At 41.3% G+C, this 16,742-nt stretch overlaps 1 protein-coding gene across 1 annotated transcript in view; it reads right to left on the reverse strand.

Moving 5' to 3' along the window:
* LOC124594922 (tetratricopeptide repeat protein 39C-like) overlaps positions 1-16,742 on the reverse strand; it is an 86,648-nt gene that overhangs the window by 44,951 nt on the left and 24,955 nt on the right. The window contains exons 3-6 of the mRNA XM_047133414.1: positions 13,732-13,936; positions 13,292-13,478; positions 12,870-13,073; positions 12,113-12,281 (exon numbers count right to left, since the gene is read on the reverse strand). Coding sequence (XP_046989370.1) covers positions 12,113-12,281; positions 12,870-13,073; positions 13,292-13,478; positions 13,732-13,936 — 765 coding nt within the window. The remainder of the gene's footprint in view (positions 1-12,112; positions 12,282-12,869; positions 13,074-13,291; positions 13,479-13,731; positions 13,937-16,742) is intronic.

A 16,742-nucleotide genomic window follows, 5' to 3' on the forward strand; every position in this document is an offset into this window, starting at 1 on the left:
TGCATCTCATTTCATTATTTGACAATCTTCTTTACATGTTTAGTGATTTGCTTCATATTCAGTAACCTTTCTCTGTACTTAGTCATCCTCATTCTTTAATTAGGCATCCTCTACGTTCAGAGGCACGTTCTTTGACAAACTTTCTTGGTTGTTTGGTGACATTTTTGTGTCTGGCAAGCTTCTCAATCAGTTCGGGGACCTCCCTTTGTGACTAAGAAAGCTGAGATATTTTTACTTCCCCTCTTGTTTTGCCACTGCCTCCATAAATTCGTTTTTTTTTTTTTTTCATCTAATTACCATTAACATACATGAGTATAATGCACATTTTCATAAAAGAGAAAGGTTGGCTCTCGGTATTAAAGAATATAAGACCATATCTAATATTGTGCTTAGTTATAATTGATTTTCTAATTTATTTCCACTATTCAAAGTTAATGTTTTTCATTATAGGGTTAAATCAGTAACTGTTTTGTAAGTTAAACTCTATTGTTGACTTATAAACAAATATAAATTCTGTACTAACTATAAACATTTGGAGGAACAACTAATAGTGTTTTTAAAGGATCTATTTGGCTCTATTTGAAAATATGTAAGCAAAGCCAGCCCTTAATTAATTCCAAAGTAATTAACAGTTTTGACAAAAGTGTTGTTTGCTTAACAATATCTGTTAATTTCACCATTTAAACAAATAATTCGGCCTAACTCTTGCAGTAGAAGAAAGTGTTAAAAAGACACAGTTTTTCAATGTATTCAGTTAATTACATAAGTTAAGTTTTAATTGCAATATGTAGTTTCAGTGCCCTCCCCTCATGAACCATGGACCTTGCCGTTGGTGGGGAGGCTTGTGTGCCTCAACGATACAGATAGCCGTACTGTAGGTGCAACCACAACGGAGGGGTATCTGTTGAGAGGCCAGACAAATGTGTGGTTCCTGAAGAGGGGCAGCAGTCTTTTCAGTAGTTGCACGGGCAACAGTCTGGATGATTGACTGATCTGGTCTTGTAACACTAACCAAAACGGCCTTGCTGTCGTGGTACTGCGAACGGCTGAAAACAAGGGGAAACTACAGCCATAATTTTTCCCGATGGCATGCAGCTTTACTGTATGGTTAAATGATGATGGTGTCCTCTTGGGTAAATTATTCCAGAAGTAAAATAGTCCCCCATTCGGATCTCCGGGTCGGGACTACTTAAGAGGACGTCGTTATCAGGAGAAAGAAAACTGGCATTCTACGGATCGGGGCATGGACTGTCAGATCCCTTAATAGGGCAGGTAGGTTAGAAATTTAAAAAGGGAAATGGATAGGTTAAAGTTAGATATAGTGGGAATTAGTGAAGTTCGGTGGCAGGAGGAACAAGACTTCTGGTCAGGTGAATACAGGGTTATAAATACACAATCAAATAGGGGTAATGCAGGAGTAGGTTTAATAATGAATAAAAAAAATAGGAGTGCGGGTAAGCTACTACAAACAGCATAGTGAACATATTATAGTGGCCAAGATAGACACGAAGCCCATGCCTACTACAGTATTACAAGTTTATATGCCAACTAGCTCTGCAGATGACGAAGAAATTGAAGAAATGTATGATGAGATAAAAGAAATGATTCAGGTAGTAAAGGGAGACAAAAATTTAATAGTCATGGGTGACTGGAATTTGACAGTAGGAGAAGGGAGAGAAGGAAACATAGTAGGTGAATATGGATTGGGGCTAAGAAATGAAAGAGGAAGCCGCCTGGTAGAATTTTGCACAGAGCATAACTTAATCATAGCTAACACTTGGTTCAAGAATCATAAAAGAAGGTTGTATACATGGAAGAATCCGGGAGATACTAAAAGGTATCAGATAGATTATACACTCCTGGAAATTGAAATAAGAACACCGTGAATTCATTGTCCCAGGAAGGGGAAACTTTATTGACACATTCCTGGGGTCAGATACATCACATGATCACACTGACAGAACCACAGGCACATTGACACAAGCAACAGAGCATGCACAATGTCGGCACTAGTACAGTGTATATCCACCTTTCGCAGCAATGCAGGCTGCTATTCTCCCATGGAGACGATCGTAGAGATACTGGATGTAGTCCTGTGGAACGGCTTGCCATGCCATTTCCACCTGGCGCCTCAGTTCGACCAGCGTTCGTGCTGGACGTGCAGACCGCGTGAGACGACGCTTCATCCAGTCCCAAACATGCTCAATGGGGGACAGATCCGGAGATCTTGCTGGCCAGGGTAGTTGACTTACACCTTCTAGAGCACGTTGGGTGGCACGGGATACATGCAGACGTGCATTGTCCTGTTGGAACAGCAAGTTCCCTTGCCGGTCTAGGAATGGTAGAACGATGGGTTCGATGACGGTTTGGATGTACCGTGCACTATTCAGTGTCCCCTCGACGATCACCAGTGGTGTACGGCCAGTGTAGGAGATCGCTCCCCACACCATGATGCCGGGTGTTGGCCCTGTGTGCCTCGGTCGTATGCAGTCCTGATTGTGGCGCTCACCTGCACGGCGCCAAACACGCATACGACCATCATTCGCACCAAGGCAGAAGCGACTCTCATCGCTGAAGACGACACGTCTCCATTCGTCCCTCCATTCACGCCTGTCGCGACACCACTGGAGGCGGGCTGCACGATGTTGGGGCGTGAGCGGAAGACGGCCTAACGGTGTGCGGGACCGTAGCCCAGCTTCATGGAGACGGTTGCGAATGGTCCTCGCCGATACCCCAGGAGCAACAGTGTCCCTAATTTGCTGAGAAGTGGCGGTGCGGTCCCCTACGGCACTGCGTAGGATCCTACGGTCTTGGCGTGCATCCGTGCGTCGCTGCGGTCCGGTCCCAGGTCGACGGGCACGTGCACCTTCCGCCGACCACTGGCGACAACATCGATGTACTGTGGAGACCTCACGCCCCACGTGTTGAGCAATTCGGCGGTACGTCCACCCGGCCTCCCGCATGCCCACTATATGCCCTCGCTCAAAGTCCGTCAACTGCACATACGGTTCACGTCCACGCTGTCGCGGCATGCTACCAGTGTTAAAGACTGCGATGGAGCTCCGTATGCCACGGCAAACTGGCTGACACTGACGGCGGCGGTGCACAAATGCTGCGCAGCTAGCGCCATTCGACGGCCAACACCGCGGTTCCTGGTGTGTCCGCTGTGCCGTGCGTGTGATCATTGCTTGTACAGCCCTCTCGCAGTGTCCGGAGCAAGTATGGTGGGTTTGACACATCGGTGTCAATGTGTTCTTTTTTCCATTTCCAGGAGTGTATAATGGTAAGACAGAGATTTAGGAACCAGGTTTTAAATTGTAAGACATTTTCAGGGGCAGATGTGGACTCTGACCACAATCTGTTGGTTATGAACTGTAGATTAAAACTGAAGAAATTGCAAAAACGTGGGAATTTAAGGAGATGGGACCTGGATAAACTGAGTAAACCAGAGGTTGTAAAGAGTTTCAGGGACAGCATAAGGGAACAATTGACAGGAATGGGGGAAAGAAATACAGTAGAAGCAGAATGGGTAGCTCTGAGGGATGAAGTAGTGAAGGCAGCAGAGGATCAAGTAGGTAAAAAGATGAGGGCTAGTAGAAATCCTTGGGTAACAGAAGAAATATTGAATTTAATTGATGAAAGGAGAAAATATAAAAATGCAGTAAATGAAGCAGGGAAAAAGGAATACAAACGTCTCAAAAATGAGATCGACAGGAAATGCATAAAAATAAGTCACAGCTGCAAAATACTAATGCGAATTATTTACAGACGAATGGAAAAACTGGTAGAAGCCAACCTCGGGGAAGATCAGTTTGGATTCCGTAGAAATGTTGGAACACGTGACGCAATTCTGACCTTACGACTTATCTTAGAAGAAAGATTAAGGAAAGGCAAACCTACGTTTCTAGCATTTGTAGACTTAGAGAAAGCTTTTGACAATGTTGACTGGAATACTCTCTTTCAAATTCTGAAGGTGGCAGGGGTAAAATACAGGGAGCGAAAGGCTATTTACAATTTGTACAGAAGCCAGATGGCAGTTATAAAGAGTCGAGGGGCATGAAAGGGAAGCAATGGTTGGGAAGGGAGTGAGACAGGGTTGTAGCCTGTCCCCGATGTTATTCAATCTGTATATTGAGCAAGCAGTAAAGGAAACAAAAGAAAAATTTGGAGCAGGTATTAAAATCCAGGGAGACGAAATAACAACTTTGAGGTTCGCCGATGACACTGTAATTCTGTCAGAGACAGCAAAGGACTTGGAAGAGCAGTTGAATGGAATGGACAAGTGTCTTGAAAGGAGGGTATAAGATGAACATAAACAAAAGCAAAACGAGGATAATGCAATGTAGTCGAATTAAGTCGAGTGATGCTGAGGGGATTAGATTAGGAAATGAGACACTTACAGTAGTAAAGGAGTTTTGCTATTTGGGGAGCAAAATAACTGATGATAGTCAAAGTAGAGAGGATATAAAATATAGACTGGCAACGGCAAGGAAAGTGTTTCTGAAGAAGAGACATTTGTTAACATCGAGTATAGATTTAAGTGTCAGGAAGTCGTTTCTGAAAGTATTTGTATGGAGTGTAGCCATGTATGGAAGTGAAACATGGACAATAAATAGTTTGGACAAGAAGAGAATAGAAGCTTTCGAAAAGTGGTGCTTCAGAAGAATGTTGAAGATTAGGTGGGTAGATCACGTAACTAATGAGGAGGTATTGAATAGGATTGGGGAAAAGAGAAGTTTGTGGCACAACTTGACTAGAAGAACGGATCGGTTGGTAGGACATGTCCTGAGGCATCAAGGGATCACAAATTTAGCATTGGAGGGCAGCGTGGAGGGTAAAAATCGTAGAGGGAGACCAAGAGATGAATACACTAAGCAGATTCACAAGGATGTAGGTTGCAGTAGGTACTGGGAGATGAAGGAGCTTGCACAGGATAGATTAGCATGGAGAGCTGCATCAAACCAGTCTCAGGACTGAAGACAACAACAACAGATTCAGTGCCTATTATTGTGAGGATGTATTGGGGCCTGATTTTTGGTCTGAGACAGTCAGTTCATGGCCGAGTTTCAGACGTGGAACCCATATTGGTTAGATCAACTAAAATGCATCAACTTAACTGTTAAGTATGCCGTGTGTTAAAGCAATGACAGTGTCTGTTCAATTCAATTTATTTGAAAGACTGTGAAATATGAGTTAGGTTTTTACTGCTCGTAGATGTTCAACAGTAAACTATTGTAGCAGTATGTGGATGTTTTCCTGCAACCTATTAATGAGGCTTATCAAATGTTAAACAGCAGTTAACTGGCCATATTAAATGTGTATATTGGTATAGCAACGCAGTATGTCGACACCGAGGACAATCAACTAGGAAATAAAGCAGGCGTACGTCACATATGGTGCCCCGGGTGAAGACTACTGTAATTGGGCACAATAAACTAGGACTCATGAACTTTGTACAGTGAACTCGAGTGGTTTACAGTACAGTTTTAATAAAGACGCAACAGCTAATCTGCACATGGGCTCCGTGGTCACCCTTTTGAAAAAGGGTTAAAGTGCTTGTGAAAAATACTAAATATTGAGCAAGTGAAATTTTCTGTCTAAAAAGTGAACTGCAATGTGCAGTGTAATTTAACTTTTTGCAACCCATGTAGGATTTATTCTTTTAAGCAAGACAGGACTTCTATAAAGTGATATGTATTTTAAAATGTAGTCTCTGTTTACCTAAAAAGGACATAAATTATGATGAAGATGCCTAATTGTAGATATTTTGTGCAACTGTACAATACACTGTATGTAAATATTTTGTATGGGGATTTTAATATGGCCAGTTCATAAGAGTATAAATTTGAAAAAAATATATGTACTGTAGTTTTGATACGATTTCTTATGTAATATTCTTTTGTGTGTGGAATTTGAACCCACTTTCTGGGGTCACTTGTAGTCACTGAACTGACCAGTTACCTATTTGCAATATATATCTGGTCAATCAAATGAGGGGCTGATGTGACAAACCAAGGTGGGATATTTTCACTTCCCCTCTTGTTTTGCCATCTGCCTCCTTAAATTCGTTTTTTTCAATTTTAACTATTTATCATTAACATATGTGAGTATAAATCTGCATTTTCGTAAAAGAGAAAGGTTGGCCCTCAGTTTTAAAGAATATAACACCAGATCTAATTCTGTGCTTAGTTTTATGTAAGTAACGGATTTTCTAATTTATTTTCACTATTCATAGTTAATATCTCATTACAGTGTGAAATCAGTAATTGTTTCGTAACTTAAATTTTATTGTTGACTTATAAACTAATTATGAACATTTGGAGGAACAACTAATAGCATTCTTAAAGGATCTATTTGGCTCTATTCAAAAACATGTTAGCAAAGCCAGCTCTTAATTAATTCCAAAGTAATTAACAGTTTTGTCAAAAGTATTGTTTGCATAATATCTGTTAATTTCATAATTTAAACAAATAATTTGGCCTGACTCTCACCACCACCATTTTTCAGCCAGTATAGGAACGCAGTATGTCAACACCGAGGACAATCAACGTGGAAATAAAGCAGGTGAACATTACACTTTCTCTGTTTGCCAACCTCACCTCACTGTTCGGGACCTCCCGTCTTTGGTTCACGATCATTTTTCCTATTTGGCTATTGCATTTCTGTATCTGGCACAAAAAAAGTTCTCCCATTTCATTGCTATCTTATTTGTTTTACATCAATCTGTACAGTATATTTAACAACCACTTCATGTCTGTTAAAAATAACACATCCTTTCTGCATAAAGCAGATGGGTCCCTCTAAAGCAGGTAGGTCCCGCTCATCCTGGAGCCTGCATGACCTGTACTTCCTTTTGAACCTTCCCATCATGAAAATTCAAGAATCAGTGACATCCTTCTAAGGTTCAGTGGTAAAGAAAACAGTGAAAATTCTCTTGAAATGTAATTTAATTTGCCATGACAACAATTTTTATCAATAATTAATCAAGAACACAAGTTTTTCTTCAGTTTGTTCCAAAGACAGCACTAGTTAGCTGCTGAGTCAGTCATCACAGTAACAGATATTCTTGGAGTAACAATGTAAATGATTATTAAGTTTCTGGTGTGCTCCTGTTTTCATATCAAGAATGATGCAGATCTGAAAATCTTTGTCCTATTAATACACGGCCAGACAAAAATTGCAACACCAAAATATTATTAATGTAGAATAATGACATGGGAACATATTTAAGTGACTAATGCAAGATCACAGGTTAATGCAATCATGAGATAAGCCATTGCATATGTGAAATGCTGGTACAATAATAACCAGTGTAACTGCCAGAAGGTTGAATGCAAGCATGCAAATGTGCATGCATTGTTTTTAGACTGAGATGCAAAAAGACTGCCCAGCCCAAATAATTTAGACTCTAAGAACAGAGCATTGCACATACCCAAGTTCAGAAGTGTCAGTATTCACAACTCTAGCTGTCTGTGGACTTCAGCTTGGTGTTTACATCATCAAATAGAAGCAATATAATAGTTAGGATACATTGTATGTCAAGATTCATCACAATTTGTTCACATCTGTTTCAATGGAGTGGATAGTGTGACAGTTATGAACATCAAGGACAAGTGTTCGAATCTAACTGGGGTCAATTGTCTATTCTTTTAAAAAACAGATAAGTGGTCATAGTAAAAATATTGAAAATGAATGTATTTATCTCTAATTACTTTGACTGCCATCTGGTGTGTGTACAGTTTTCAGCTAAGAGTAATGTGCCAGCTTACTGGCATATTTTTCTAAGTCCTTAAATGCGGTTTACACAAGCAAGTGGATTTGCCTTCCAGTATTTGTTGTTTGCAATTTAATACTAGTTCTTCAACTATGGTACGGTTATTTCATGATTAAGTGTGTCAGCTTCCTGTACTGGTAGCTGTACTGGTACCTGTAGACCATGTCAGATTGAATCACACCACAGCCCTTTTTATTGCATCCCAAATGTTTCATGCTTTATTTGTTTTGTTATTAAATTATATTTTCCACTTGACGTCTAAAAATAATCATCCTTGGAAGGTAATATTTATCTGACCTCCCATAACTATAAAAGTAATCTTCCTTGGAGGAAGATATTCGTTTGACATCCCATAAAATGTAGAAATAATATAGTAGCAAGTAGATTTGTGTTTCGAAATTAATATTGTTGGCCTAATAATTATGTATGCCTTTCACAGAAAACTGAAATAAACTAAAATGAAGAGTAGGCTACGTATAGCTTCAGTATTTTGCCCACATGCCATCAGCAAGAATAGCTTGGAGTCCTTCGAGGCATAGAATTGACAGTCAACACCATAACAATATCCTGCCTCAAATGACGAACACCATTTTCTGATATAATTTTCAAAGAGAGCAATTATTCACTCATGAACACACATCAGCAATTTTGAAGCAGACCTATAACATATACCAAACAGCTGATATGTTGCTCTTAGCTGAAAACTATAGAGACACCAGTTGGCAGTCAAAGAATTTAAAAATAAATACATCCATTTTCAACATTTTTACTATGACTATTTGTCTGTTTGTTTAAAGATTAGACAACTATAAAATGTAATCTTTTGAAAGAATGTGGAACCTAGAAAACTGCAAAACTCCTTTACATTTGTAAACCATCAGCCTATCTACTCAGCCATTGAAACAGATGTCAAACACTCATTGTTGTCGTAATTCTACCAAGGTTCAGTTCTTATATTTCTACCGTTTCTACACGCTCAAATAATGATTTTCAAAAGAAAATATGTGATGAGTTAACCTAACCTAACCTAACCTGCAGTGAACCTTGACACATACTGTATTTAGACTATTATATTGCTTCTATCTGATGATGTAACACTAAGCAAAAGCTCCACAGAGCCCAAGATCCATGAAAAGTGGCTCTTCTGAACTTGGGCATGCACAGTGCTCTGTTCTTAGAGTCTACATTATTCGGGCCGAGCAATCTTTTTGCCTCTCATTGTACAGGTGCCAGATGTCACTTTGTGGGGCATAGTTCCATGCCTGTTGCACTTGGTCCATCAATACAGGGACAGTTAATGCTGGTTGTTGACACTGGAGTTATCGCCTTATGACGTCCTCGCATGTGGTCAACTGCAGACAGAGCTGGAGATCAAGCAGGCCAAGGCAACATGTCAACACTCTATAGAGTACACTGGTTTACAACAGTGGATGTGGACGAGTGTTACCCTATTAGAAAACACCCCCTTGAATGCTGTTCATGAATTGCAGGCGTAACAGGTCGAATCACCAGACTGACATATACACTCCTGGAAATTGAAATAAGAACACCGTGAATTCATTGTCCCAGGAAGGGGAAACTTTATTGACACATTCCTGGGGTCAGATACATCACATGATCACACTGACAGAATCACAGGCACATAGACACAGGCAACAGAGCATGCACAATGTCGGCACTAGTACAGTGTATATCCACCCTTCGCAGCAATGCAGGCTGCTATTCTCCCATGGAGACGATCGTAGAGATGCTGGATGTAGTCCTGTGGAACGGCTTGCCATGCCATTTCCACCTGGCGCCTCAGTTGGACCAGCGTTCGTGCTGGACGTGCAGACCGCGTGAGACGACGCTTCATCCAGTCCCAAACATGCTCAATGGGGGACAGATCCGGAGATCTTGCTGGCCAGGGTAGTTGACTTACACCATCTAGAGCACGTTGGGTGGCACGGGATACATGCGGACGTGCATTGTCCTGTTGGAACATCGAGTTCCCTTGCCGGTCTAGGAATGGTAGAACGATGGGTTCGATGACGGTTTGGATGTACCGTGCACTATTCAGTGTCCCCTCGACGATCACCAGTGGTGTACGGCCAGTGTAGGAGATCGCTACCCACACCATGATGCCGGGTGTTGGCCCTGTGTGCCTCGGTCGTATGCAGTCCTGATTGTGGCGCTCACCTGCACGGCGCCAAACACGCATACGACCATCATTGGCACCAAAGCAGAAGCGACTCTCATCGCTGAAGACGACACGTCTCCATTCGTCCCTCCATTCACGCCTGTCGCGACACCACTGGAGGCAGGCTGCACGATGTTGGGGCGTGAGCGGAAGACGGCCTAACGGTGTGCGGGACCGTAGCCCAGCTTCATGGAGACGGTTGCGAATGGTCCTCGCCGATACCCCAGGAGCAACAGTGTCCCTAATTTGCTGGGAAGTGGCGGTGCGGTCCCCTACGGCACTGCGTAGGATCCTACGGTCTTGGCGTGCATCCGTGCGTCGCTGCGGTCCGGTCCCAGGTCGACGGGCACGTGCACCTTCCGCCGACAAAATCGATGTACTGTGGAGACCTCACGCCCCACGTGTTGAGCAATTCGGCGGTACGTCCACCCGGCCTCCCGCATGCCCACTATACGCCCTCGCTCAAAGTCCGACAAAATCGATGTACTGTGGAGACCTCACGCCCCACGTGTTGAGCAATTCGGCGGTACGTCCACCCGGCCTCCCGCATGCCCACTATACGCCCTCGCTCAAAGTCCGTCAACTGCACATACGGTTCACGTCCACGCTGTCGCGGCATGCTACCAGTGTTAAAGACTGCGATGGAGCTCCGTATGCCACGGCAAACTGGCTGACACTGACGGCGGCGGTGCACAAATGCTGCGCAGCTAGCGCCATTCGACGGCCAACACCGCGGTTCCCGGTGTGTCCGCTGTGCCGTGCGTGTGATCATTGCTTGTACAGCCCTCTCGCAGTGTCCGGAGCAAGTATGGTGGGTCTGACACACCGGTGTCAATGTGTTCTTTTTTCCATTTCCAGGAGTGTAGATTTGCCGTCAAGGTGCATGGGATAACCATGAGAGCACTCCTCATCATACACAATTGTATCCCAGACCATAACTCCAGATGTAGGTCCAGTGTGTCTAGCACGCCGACAGGCTGGTTGCAGGTCCTCAACTGGCCTCCCCCTAACTGCCATCGCTGGCACCAAGGCGGAAACAACTTTCATTCTGAGGTCATCAGTCCCCTAGAACTCAGAACTACTTAAACCTAACTAACCTAAGGACATCACACACACCCATGCCAAGGCAGGATTCGGACCTGCACCATAGCGGTCGCACGGTTCCAGACTGAAGCACCTAGAACCGCTCGGCCACTGCAGCTGGCATTGAAGTTGCAAATGGCAGTCGTTTGGCATCATTGCAATGCACCCTACAGAGTCTGGCTTGGAGCTCTCCTTGAAGTAACTGATTTGCAACAGATTGTTGTGTCACTGTGGTGGCAACTGCTGCTCAAATTGCTGCTGCAGATGCAGTACAATGCACCAGAACTGTGAGTCAAACACGATGGTCTTCCCTCTCGGTAGTGCCACATGGCCATCCAGAGCCCAGTCGTCTTGTGACCATACATTCTCATGACCATCACTGCCACCAATCATGAACAGTGGCTACATTCCTGCAAAGTCTTTCTGCAGTATCACCGAAGGAACATCCAGCTTTTTGTAGCCTATTCACACGACTTCATTCAAACTCAGTGAGGTGCTGATAATGGCGTCTTTGTCACCTTAAAGGCATTCTTGACTAATTTCAATTCACTGTGCCCAGTCTCAAAGGTAACTAATGTTCATGACCATTACAGTGTACTAACACCACTCTTATGCGACCTGTGTGAAATTTAACCAGACATCATCTTTCAGATGTAGAAACACACCTACCAACTTTCGCTTGTGCCACAGAACTCTTTCTTCGTGTTGCAATTTTTTTTCCGTCAGTGTATTATATGCCATTCATACATTTTTCACCTGTGACGTTCTTCATCTGTAGGTATGAAGGACACTATGAAAAATATTTACAGTGTAAGATACACTACAAAGGTGGTTCCATTATCCCTCAGTTAGAATATAATTACACTGTGAAAGAGTATCAGCCTGCTTCTCAGACTTAATCAGAGCATTTGCAAAAGTAAATGAAGTGCTAATCAGAGGCTGTGCACATAAATAGGACTTTAACACTGAATAAGACCTATGCAAACATCATAACTAAAAAAATTAATAAAGAAATACAAAATGTAACAACAAGAGCTGAAACAATTCAATACTGTGGAGAAGATAGTTAATTTTACCTTTAGCCTCTCTACTCTCCCTTTGAAAAAAAGAAATAATGCAGATTCTCCGTAGTCATCCTGTGACTCCATGATTAAACACTGAGCAGCTTCTACACCAGCTTGTACATTTGAGCCATCAAGTGCGAAAAACGGACGGACTATTGTGTGATACCAGAGAAGAGCAAGTCTGTAACATAGCAGGTAAAGCTAGTGTATGTAGTCACATATGTTTATGGAGCATCTGTAGTCATGCATGTTTATGGAGCATCATACTACATTGGAAACAGACATTTTAATAAAAAGGAAAAATTTATGTATGATTCAGAAAATGATAACACTGATTCTTAGAGTAGCATATATCAGCACATTCATGAGCGTATTTGTTCACAGCACTCTCTCAGTGAATAACTCTAGATTGTTGACCTGTCTCCAGTATTATTAATTAATATCTCTCCCATAAAGTATGGAGACTGGAATAACCCATCACATTACAAGTAGTTTTGTGGTTAGAAGTGCAAAGAAGAATAGGCAGATAAAAAATAATACAGCATGGATACGAACTAACAGATATGACAGTGGCTCCACCAGCTATGCTGTTCAGTCCAGGCAGACATCTACTTCACATCTGTCACAAAATTCCCTTGCAATTCTGGGTTAGAGAAGTTATTAGAAGTTACAAATAAAGACACAGATGAATGCAGATCATTACATATTTAATAACCCAACTTCACAATAAAGTAATATCAAGTACAAATTTTACAGTGCTTAGACTTACGATGCAAGTGGAGCCCTCATGTCATGGCCTTGTCTAGCAAACATAAGTGCAGAGATGCCCACTTGACGATCACCTTCAAATCCCAAAAAATGTATCAGCTTCAACAATGAAGGAGGGAGCAATGAAATACATAACTGAAATATTCCATAGCCAAAGCTTACTGCAGACATCAAACGAGATACTACATCTGGAGGAACAATATTTCTGGAACAAAAACATTTATGTTAAAATATGTTACAATCCTGTTACACAGCTTGTCATGGCATAAACAATACACGGATTTTATTCCATTTCTGCATTTAATTATGTCTTCTCATACTACCTCAAATTTAGTAATACAACAAATTGCTTACAGTAAAATCAGTCTCATTTACAATACTAATTAAAAAATACATTTTTTTTCTATATATGTAACAACTTACGTAGGTTTACAATTAGCATGTGATGCAACTGAAGAAAGAGCAAGAAATGAATTTCTAAAGCCATTGCGACCATTTGGCGAACAGGATGAGCTGCTGTATGATGGCACTGACCATTCTGACCCAGGACTTTGCAAGTTTGGATTGCTGCATCCACGTGTAATAACTTTCCACGAAGGAAACTGCGAACCTATAATAATATTGAACACTAAGCTAAGCAAAATGTTTGTGTGTGTTTCCATACTAAAGCAGGTAAACGAATAAAAGTTTTGATGCTAATAACTATTTCATCTTTATATCTAAAAAAACATGCAATCTGTTCTTTGCTTTAACCTTAAACTTGTTACACCTACAGTAGTTGTGGATTGGTAACACTGATATCTACCAAGCACAAAACAATTCTACACATTAACAGAACGAAAATTTTGTAAAAAATTTCTTACCTGGTACATCATCATTACCAAATGTTCTTCGATACAGTTGCAAAATTTGACTGTATGTATGCTGATATACCTTCCAGGCTTTGCGCAATACCCAACCTCCTTTCACATAACCTGTAATATCTTGCTGTAAGAATGTCAGTAAAGCCACACACACTTGAGAGTCTGCGAGAATAATTTGTTCTTCCAGCTTGTCAGCTGTATTTTCCTGCAATGCAAAAATTTAACATTATTATTATTATTATTATTATTATTATTATTATTATTATTATTAATTGATTTCAATACAAAAAATAACTATTCATCATTGCAAATGAACTGCTTGAGATTCAAAACTCATGCCACCATTTCAACAATTGTTTTAAATGTAACTGAAGATTAAAATTATAAGGCGAGAGCAGTAGTACACCATAATTTTATGGTTGATTTTCCCTTCCATACTCCTGGAAATAAAACAATGTCTACCACAGGCCTACTTTCAATTTACTTTTAGGACACATCATCAAGTGCAGTTAAAACTAATCAATTTGAGATATTTTTAATATTTCCCATCAGAAAGCAATACAGAAAATATGGTGATAATTGTAATCGATCTTGCACCAAGACAGCTATTAGCAGATACCTCTAGGGTTTCACCAGAAGCACCTTATGCAAAAATGCTGATCATAATAAAAAAAAAGGGGGGCCCAGCATCAAGCTATTTCTCTCTCCTCCCCAAGGAAGGAACTGTCAGTTCCAAAAGCTAGGTTGCGTGTCACTTTTACTTTTATATGTCAGTGGGTGACAGTATTCGTTAGGCCCTTCACCTCATTGTTATTCCGAATTGCACAGCTTCACTGTCTGTTAATACAGCATAACAGACAAGGCAACAGAGTCCTACCAAATATTTACTATAGGTGTGGTATCAAAAAACTATCTGAAAATTGTGAAACTGTTTTAGATCACGTGGGGCACTGGTTTCTACCTTATCTATGCTATGTTCAATAAACTAATGAGAAAACTCTATTTAGTATGCACCTTACTAATACAAATGAATTACAACTTTTCATAATGTTACAAAACAGTTTTTTTTAATAAACCAAAGTATTCCAAATTGTTATAATTTAGCAGGATAATATGCACTTTTGGCTTCGAAATGGTTTGTGTACAGATGAAATCCGCAGTCTTTATGAAACAGCATTACAGGAAGGACTACCATGAAAGTATGCAAATGCAGTGTTAGGGTAGACACATAAGAAAGTCATAACAAATCATTCAGTGCCACATTAAGTCAATACAAATAACAAACATAGAAAGCAGGTGCTAACAAGTGCGTAATTCACAAACTTTTTCGCCTTTAGATCAACAGAGTACAGAAAAAAGGTAGCAACAAAACTTAAGGAAGAGAAATTGTCTTAGAATTTCTGAACTATTTGTTGATCTGCCCACTAGTGGCCCTTTCTCAGAATAGGTGAAAGTCTTGTCTCCAGCCTGATTAGAACCGAAAACTAACACACTATTCACTTGAAGGCTGAACACTTGTAGCAATGCAAGGGGTACCCAATTTTTTTTATAAAAGTCAGTAAATCACTCAACGGACAGTATTTTTCAGTACAGGTATTTCGTTTATTCCAAACAAGTGTCAATTCGTGACGTCGTCGTCCAGACACAAGTTGACTGTAATTTGACTCCATTTTAGCAGACTAATAGTATCTCTCGGGATAAATTTTATTGATTATGAAATACAAGTTCTTGAAGTTTATTCAGAATTGGAAATGTTTAATTAGTAGTTGCATGCCATAATTTATCTGTTTAAGATAAAAGTGTTTTCATTTTTGTATTCATAAAAAAAGTGTGAATTTATGTGTGGCTTTTACTCTGAGACGAGTTATCACTTAAAGTGAAAAAGTGCACGTGTGCAATTCGTTGACCTACATGAATTTTATTTTTTTAAAATTTTGACTTGGATGGACACAAATCTAGTTCCAGTTAGGTTGGTTGGTTGGTTTAAAGGTGGGAGAAGGGACCAGACTATGAGGTCATGGATCCCTTGTTCCTAATGAAACAATGCCACAAGTTTGAGAATAAAATAGACAAAACATATAACATAAAATGGAAAGAAAGGAAAAGCCACAAGAATGAAGGGAAGGCAATGAACACTAAAGGGAACAAAAGAGGACAAGAAAACAACAGAGAGACACTAGAAACAGAAAAGAGTAAAACATGAAAGCAGATCACAGTGGCTGGCCAACCACGAGAACAAAAAGGGAAAGCCAGCCAATCCGCAATACATTAAAACCTCCATCCTCAAAGCACTAGGGTAGAGGACACAGAGGGACAAAGGACATGCACTAAAACCTACGTAGAAGTATAAAACCCACTCTCACAGATAAAATGTAAAACCAAACCTGCTGTGGAGGCATTGTTGCCCAACACCAAAGGCAGGGTGCTGGGAAAGTTAAAAGTCTGCCGCAGAGCGGCTAAAAGTGGGCAGTCCAGCAAGATGTGGACGACTGTCATTTGGGAGCCACAGTGACACCAAGGTGGGTCCTCGCGATGGAGCAGGTAACCATGCTTTAGCCACATATGGCCAATGTGGAGCCGGCAGAGGACAACTGATTCCCTGCGTGTGGCCTGCATGGAGACTTCCACACATTCATAGTCTCCTTAATGGTACACAGTTTGTTGTGCATGCTGTTATGCCATTCCGTCTCTCAAAGCCGGAAAACCCTGTGGCATAAGACAGAACGCAGGTCAGCTTCGGAGATGCCTATCTCCGGAAAAGTGGTTTCCGCGTCGCCTGTTTGATCAGCCTGTTGGCAAGTTCGTTGCCAGGGACTCCGATGTGTCCTGGGGTCCACACAAACACCACAGAATGGCGGGACTGTTCCAGGGCATATATGGACTCCTGAATAGACACTACCAGAGGGTGGCGAGGGTAGCACTGGTCGATAGCTTGTAGGCTGCTCAATGAGTCAGTACACAGGAGAAATGACACGCCAGAGCATGAGCAGATGTACTCAAAAGCACGAGAT

The sequence above is a fragment of the Schistocerca americana genome, chromosome 2, assembly GCF_021461395.2.
Source record: "Schistocerca americana isolate TAMUIC-IGC-003095 chromosome 2, iqSchAmer2.1, whole genome shotgun sequence".
Classification (NCBI taxonomy): Eukaryota; Metazoa; Arthropoda; class Insecta; order Orthoptera; family Acrididae; genus Schistocerca; species Schistocerca americana.